Raw genomic sequence first — 7500 nt, 5'->3', positions numbered from 1 at the left:
ATCAAATCCTCCAGATTAATCTTCAAGGTCGGCCTGCGTGCCGGATACGGTACCTTTTTGACAAGTATAGTAAGCCCTTGGTACTTAAAGGGTTTGGAGAACTCGATGTACTGCGCTCGCTCGTTGTTTATGGTGAGTGGAGCCACAATCATGTCTGCCAGGCCACCCAGGAGCTCTCCCATCATGCCATTCCACTCCTTCTTATTGCTGTTGTTCACCTGAGAGACGAGACATGAGACATGACACATGAGATATGAGATATATTAGACATGAGATATGAGATATATTAAACATAAGAAAAGAGATATATAAGACATGAGACATGACACATGAGACATGAGATATATGAGACATGAGACACGAGATATACTGTATTAGACACAAGACATGAGACATGAGACATATTAAACATGAGAAAACAGATATATAAGACATGAGACATGAGATATATTAGACATGAGATATATAAGACATGAGACATGAGACATGAGATATATTAGACATGAGAAAACAGATATATAAGACATCAGACATGAGACCATTCAGTGTCTTATGAGCTCTTAAGTGAAGGCCGTTTTTAATATGGGTTAATTTCTTACAATACTGTTTTTCACCTTGGAGAACAAAATAATGTGATTCAGAGTTTTCTGTTCCCTTTTCGGATATCTTAGTGTTAATGGTTAGTGTTAGTGTTAGTGTTGGTGTTAATGGTTCTGTTCCCTTTTTGGATATCTTAATGTTAATGGTTAGTGTTAGTGTTAGTGTTGGTATTAATGGTTCTGTTCCCTTTTCGGATATCATAGTGTTAATGGTTAGTGTTGGTGTTAATGGTTCTGTTCCATTTTCGGATATCTTAGTGTTACTGGTTATGTTTCCTTGGAAGGAAAAATGTCAGTAATACAGTTCAGATTTTATGGGTTTTCTGTAGTATCATAACCTTCAATACCCATCAAGTTCTAACAAGTGCTTAACATTTTATATCTTACCAGAGCTTCATGCGTATCCTACCATTGCGAGCGCTGTATTATAAATATTGTTGTTGTTGAGAGAGAATAATTTCTCCCACAGCTAGAGGGTTTTTTATTTTTCATATGGCTTGATTGGCAGAGGAACGGCCTGTTCTCCTTGAGGGAGAGAGCAAGAGAGAGAGAGAGAGGGAGAGAGAGGGAGAGGGAGAGAGAGAAAGGGAGAGAGAGAGAGAGGGTGAAAGAGAAAGAGAAAGAGAGCAAAAGAGAGAAAGAGAGAGAGAGGGAGAGAGAGCGAGAGAAAGGCAAACGCAGGCTGTCTGTGAGATGAATCTAAAGGACATTAATTCTGTAATATCCTGAGTACTCACTCGCTCCTGGGTGCCAAACTTTCCATCAGCCACAAGATGGACTTCGTAGGTGAAGTTCATCGTCATGGCCAACTTGATCAGGAGGTCGATACAGAAACCATAGCAGCACTGCGGCACAGTAGGTCTGCCTGGAAGCCAACCAGAGATCACGCCAGTTCGGCCAGGATGATTCAGACATCAATGCATTATTCAGATACATTAAGAACATAATTATGAGACACAGTTATACACTTTTCCATTAAGTAACGTTAGTTAATGGCATAATTAATATTAACTGACCATGAAATTCGGTATAAATAAAACATGAGTGATGTTAAAAGCTGGAGTTTATGGTTTGTTTATGTCAATTATTAATGACTTAACCTTCAGATCCAGGATTTATTTTGCTGATATTGTTTATCAGCACAAACAAACCATGAACTTCAGCATTAACAAACGTGAAGTAATATTAATTGCTGTAGTTAATGTTTTAGTGCTGTTTAGTACCCCCCAAGGGGTTTGGGGCTAGAGTCAGGCACGTTGGTGAGTCTTACATACTGTAGCGTAGCTATGTCAGTTATCGGACAGTTTGTTAAAAATCGGCCATTCTGGTAAACAATCGATATGCTAAATTTAATAATAGATTAACCCTCTAATTCCATGACACACATAACACACACAGGTCGGTATTTAACCCCGTTACGATATTTACATAAACTGAAGCAAGGTTTGTAAAGCCACTTAAATATTGCAAAAACGATCCTGTTAGATAAAGTGTTCTGTGTCCTTACCTGGAATGGTTTCGTTTGGGCCAGTACAGATGACTTTCTTGATTAAGACTCCGTTGAGCGTGTACTCCGGCTTGCACGTCCCGTCCTCTTGCGTGGGCTTCACGTAGACAAACGGCTCCTGGTGAATGGTGACGATCTGCAGAAGAGCAGGAGGTGAGATCAGATCACGACCACGTCATTATCGGGATCAGAGGAGATAAGACAAGAGGAGGCCACTGCACAGTCAGCACATGAAGGAAGCGCTATATATATGTATTTGCCAAGAGTGCTAAGTGAGCTAGATCCACCGCTGCCTCACAGCATCAGCTTAGCTTAGCTTGTATTTTCTGGTTAGCTCTATCAGTCGTTTGAGATGGTTGCTTTAAAATCCTTGGTAGGATGGGTTTTTTTGTTTGTTTGTTTTTTAGATTCCCCAGCTCCACAGACATACTTCAATGTACCTTCAGTCTGGTTGACATCTGATAGCCTCGCGGTTTTTCTGTCTCCCCCCCTGGCCATATGATCTTCCGCTGAGTGTTCATCACCACCTGTGAAAAAGACCTTCAACTCAGTTCTATACATACATCACCAATGCCACACACACACACTCACACACACAAAGCATATTGTGGCTTGTTCCAATACTCACACTTGCACCCTTGCATCCTTAAAGGGCATCAAGTGATGCACACTTTTTTTTGACTAAGTGGAACCATCTGTGCGCTGAGACACGTGTCTGCAACAGCAAAACTAGTATACTTACTGTACACTAAAAATACTTACATACTATATGGACACACAAATGCACACATCAGTGTTAATTTCGTTGACGAAAACTATGACGAAAAATATTCGTTAACTACCTTTTTCCCGTGACTAAGACGAGACTAAGACGTGACGAAAACGGATCTTTATAAATAAAAACTATGACTAAATCTATTTTAACTTTCGTTGACGAGACGAGACGAAACGAAAATGTTGGTGGTTGACTAAGTCACAATTGTTTTTTTTTTCTAAACTTGTATGCACATCATTGGTTGAATGTTGCCCGGTCCTGTATCTATCCCTCCTCCACTCCCTGAGATCGCCAGACATGCAAGTGACGCCCTATGGCTTAACGTTATGATGGCTGAAGTTCAAGCACTCGGTACTGGAAGACAAATAAGAATAGATATCTGGACAGTCTTAAATTATAACTTGACAGAAAATAAAACACTATGCACCGCAATAACCGGAGAGAAACCGTGTGGCTTCAAAATAGATGGGAAGAACACAACAAGAGGCACCTGAAAGCGCATAAGACAACCCTGCCATTTATGCCAAGGTAAATTAGCTAGTAACTGTCAATGATAATTAGCTAATGTTAACTAGTTATTCGAATATATTAGCCAACGTTAAGTTAACTTCAAAGGGGCAGTCGAGTGTATAGGTTGTGTCAGCTTGGATAACTAGCTAGTCATTTTCGATTGAAACCTCCCGTTTGGCTTGGCAAATGAGTTCCAAAACTTTTAGCTAGCTGGCTAACGTTGGCTAACTATGAGGTAGCATAGCTAAGTTATACTAGCTATCGATAACTAGCTAGTAAACACATTGCAGAATGGACTATAGGACAGGCCACGCATGACATTAATCAAGAAAAAATAAATGAATATGTGATTGGTTTACATATCCTTGTCTATTTATGCAATTGTTATTAGCACTACTTTCAACTCTCAAACTATCCGTCTAGCTAAATACTGTATGTTGGTTATCAGATTGCACAGCAATTCATATGGAGGATATGTGGTTGATTTAACTAAGGCCAGGTAGGCATAGTAGTTGTATTGTGTTATCAGATCATTTGAATCTTCAAAATCTAGACTTGACATTCTCTTATATTTTAATGATAATACTGTTAATTAAGTATTGCCTTAAAATTATTATTTACATTGAATTCATTGGAATTCAGCTGTAGGCATAGGATATCTGTATCTTAGAGACTAATTGCATCCACAGTTTACGTACTGCAAGCTTGACTATTATGCAGTTGTAGACACAACACAAGGGGTCCCCAGGCCTGAGAAGGGATGGAAAGGAGTTTAATGTGACTATAAGATGGACTTAATTTTTTGTTTAATGTGACTAAAACTAGACTAAAATGTAATGAGACTTCGTCGACTAAAACTAGACTAAAATGTTCTGAGTTTTCGTCGACGAAAACTAGACTAAAACTAAGCAGGATAAAAATGACTAAAAGTGACTAAAACTAATATGCATTTTCGTCTAAAGACTAAGACTAAGACTAAATCTAAAATAGCTGCCAAAATTAACACTGGCACACATACGCTATGGGCCATACTTAGGCCCTTAGGGTGCGAATAAAGATGGCAACTAAGAAGTAGAGATCTCAGAAGAAGCAAAAACCACCCAGGAGGCAACAGCAGAGCCCCAGTGATGCTGAGAGGTGTTGGCATGACTACTGAGGGCAGTCGCCCAGTGCTGTCAGCGTACTTGTGAGCCGTTGTAGACGCCCACGGTCACCGGACGAGTCTTCTGGTAGTTGACGATGTTATAGTGGGCGAAGCGACGGTCGCCGTCATCGTTAAACTCCACGCGGCCCGTTAAGCCATCTGCGTACTTGGATGACATCAGCACGCTGGTGTAACAGAGAGAGAGAGAGAGGGATGAGATTAGAGGAGAGATGAGAGGAGAGGAGAGAGAGAGAAGGAGAAGAGAGAGAGGGATGAGAGGAGAGAGAGAGGAGAGAGAGAAAGGGGTGAGAGGAGAGAGAGAGGGATGAGAGGAGAGAGAGAGAGAGAAGGATGAGAGGAGAGAGAGAGAGAAGGATGAGAGGAGAGAGAGAGGAGGTTGAGAGGAGAGAGAGAGAGAGGGTGATTAGAAGAAGCAACAGAAGTGGTGTTTTTTTGTGTTTCCATCACAGATGAGAATCTTTTCCTGGTAACTGGTGGGGTTCAAGTGAGTGGGGGTCTGGCGCGAGAGGCAGCAGGTGTGCGTGAGCGGAGATGAGATGAGATGAGATGAGATGTGATGAGATGAGATGAGATGCGAGAGAGACACAGAGAGCTAGCAGGTGGGGAAAGTAGCAGACAGATGAAGAAATGACATTCACACGAATTTCAGTGCGTCCCAAACACTGAAGAATTTTTTTCCTTCATTGACATTCCTGATATTTTTTCTCTTAGCATTTTGATTTCTTCAATTCCTTGTCCGTGATCCCTACGCGCACTTCTCTGTTATGTTGAACTTTTTTTTCAGTCAGTGATTTTCATGTTTTGTGTTTGATGATAGGCTGTTAACACCTGTATCCCACACCTACCATGAGAATGAGCTGTCAAGAGGGCTCACCGTTTAAAGAGTGGGCCAGTCTTCCAGATGTTGGTATTGCCCACACAGCCTCGAGGAGGCTCTGTGATGTTCTCTTTTTCAAAGAGCTCCTGGATGGACTGGGCCACCACCGCCACCGCGTCGTAGATGTGGGCCGTCTCGTTCTTGCCATTGATCAGCTGGAGGCCGAGCAAGCCTGCCCAGTCAACGACAGCACGCGCGTTAGCCACATACGTCACAAAAAGAGCTTCCTGTTACATTCTAGTACGGCATTGCAAAAACCAACGGGAGTAGCGTGCACATAATTATGATGTAATTACAGTGTAAGCTCAAAGAGCCTATAGAAGAGGAGGAAGGGTTGCTAAGTTACAAGGGGGGGGGGGGGGGGGGGGGGTTGGGGGGGTTGGTAAGCACATTGATGTGAAGACTACAAGGGCGTGTAACAAAGCCGAGACAGAGAAAAATGCATTCGCAGCTTACCATCATATTTCTGAGAAACTGGCCAATGAAGAGGTGGCAAAGCGCCACCACACAAACAAACTTATGAAAGCCAGACCTTAAAATGTACGTGCACTCAAACCAACATGGATTACCACAACCTCTATCTCATCATTTGCTTGTCTACTGAAAGAACAGGACACACACTAAAAATGAAACAAATTAAACGTTAGACATTGAAAGCACAACACAATGAGTCATCACTTTGTTTAAAACCTTTAAACATGCAAATGTTTAAACGTTTTAAACGTTCAGAGCACAACGACACAACGACAACGGATTGATTCATAGATGTGGATTTTTTTTTTTTTGCAAGAGCTCAAAAATGTTGAGTGTAAGCTGCAGTGCCAGCGAGTCCAATCTGTCCCACAGTCTGTGGCGAGGCGAAGCGAGGCGAGGGGTAGGGGGCATAGGAGTGGTACATACCATCTGGAGCTTCGCTCAGAGCTTTACCAGTCATCTCTCTCTCCCCAACCAGCCACACGTAGCCTGAACCGGTCATGTTCAGCAGGCGTGCCGCTTTGTAAATGTCCGCCGCTTCGTCTTCACTGCGGCCAGGCGTACACGCACACGCGAGCACACACACAAGCGTATAGTACATAAATACACACATATACATACAAATATTTTACATAAAACATTTATTTACAGGTTCACACACACACATACACACAGACACGCACACAAAGACACAGACACAGACACAGACACAGACACACACACACACACACACACACACACACACACACACACACACACACACACACACACACACACACACACACACACACACACACACACACACACACACACAAAGATCATTCCTGCCACTGCCACAAGACCTTCCATCAACAGGATGAATCTGTTTCATGTTGTAAGGGAAATGTGCTCATTAGACAACATGGGACTGACATGAGTGTGAACAACGCTTCTTCAGATGTCAGCACATCAGCACGTTCTCTGCTCTAAAACTAAACTGTACAGACACATGCTGCGAACACAGACAACTCCAGTCTATCAAGTCTGTCAGCCCTCTCTGCAGAGAGACTCAAAGCTGCTTGCAGTGTTTGGACGTGCAGGCATCCTCTCTCTGTGTGTTTGATGTGCGCGTAAGCCTGAGATTATGGGGGTGCAAGGCTCAGTGGCTGGGATTAGACGGGACACACTCTCACACACACACACACACACACACACACATACACAGCGTACCTGGCAGAGAGGACGAAGACGCGCGCCTCCAGCTCCTTGGCCTCCTTCAGCAGTGCTGTCAGGTTGGTATCCTGGCTGAACAGCAGCACTTTCTCCGCCTGGGATGAGGGGGCAAGATTAGCCATGTAGGTCGCATGTCTCCACACTGAACCATGCTCTGTTTAGCTTCTTTGCCCCCCGTTTTTTTTTTTGCTTTGGTTTAGGAGGTGTTTTAAGAAATGACGGGGGGGGGGGGGGGGTGGTGGTGTTCTGAGATAATCTGCTTAACGGAATAAAAAATGTAAACTTGAGGAGGAGAATAAAGTTCTGCATTTTCGCATGCAAACTCAGGGGACTCCAAGGGAGGAACGTGCATGTTGGAGGAACAGGGAGAAGAAGGCCGAT

At 43.0% G+C, this 7500-nt stretch overlaps 1 protein-coding gene across 3 annotated transcripts in view; it reads right to left on the bottom strand.

Annotated features, from left to right (window-relative positions):
* Positions 1–7500, bottom strand: part of grin1b (glutamate receptor, ionotropic, N-methyl D-aspartate 1b) — a 29551-nt gene that overhangs the window by 14996 nt on the left and 7055 nt on the right. For all 3 annotated transcript variants that reach the window (XM_012817776.3, XM_012817777.3, XM_031570846.2), the window contains 8 exons: positions 7117–7214; positions 6334–6455; positions 5431–5605; positions 4576–4720; positions 2547–2633; positions 2107–2242; positions 1337–1464; positions 54–218 (listed from right to left, as the gene is read on the bottom strand). In XM_012817776.3, coding sequence (XP_012673230.2) covers positions 54–218; positions 1337–1464; positions 2107–2242; positions 2547–2633; positions 4576–4720; positions 5431–5605; positions 6334–6455; positions 7117–7214 — 1056 coding nt within the window. The remainder of the gene's footprint in view (positions 1–53; positions 219–1336; positions 1465–2106; positions 2243–2546; positions 2634–4575; positions 4721–5430; positions 5606–6333; positions 6456–7116; positions 7215–7500) is intronic.

Source organism: Clupea harengus, chromosome 7 (genome assembly GCF_900700415.2).
Source record: "Clupea harengus chromosome 7, Ch_v2.0.2, whole genome shotgun sequence".
NCBI lineage: Eukaryota > Metazoa > Chordata > Actinopteri > Clupeiformes > Clupeidae > Clupea > Clupea harengus.
Note: the sequence above shows the minus strand (reverse complement) of the source record. Positions and strands in the feature narration are given on the sequence as shown.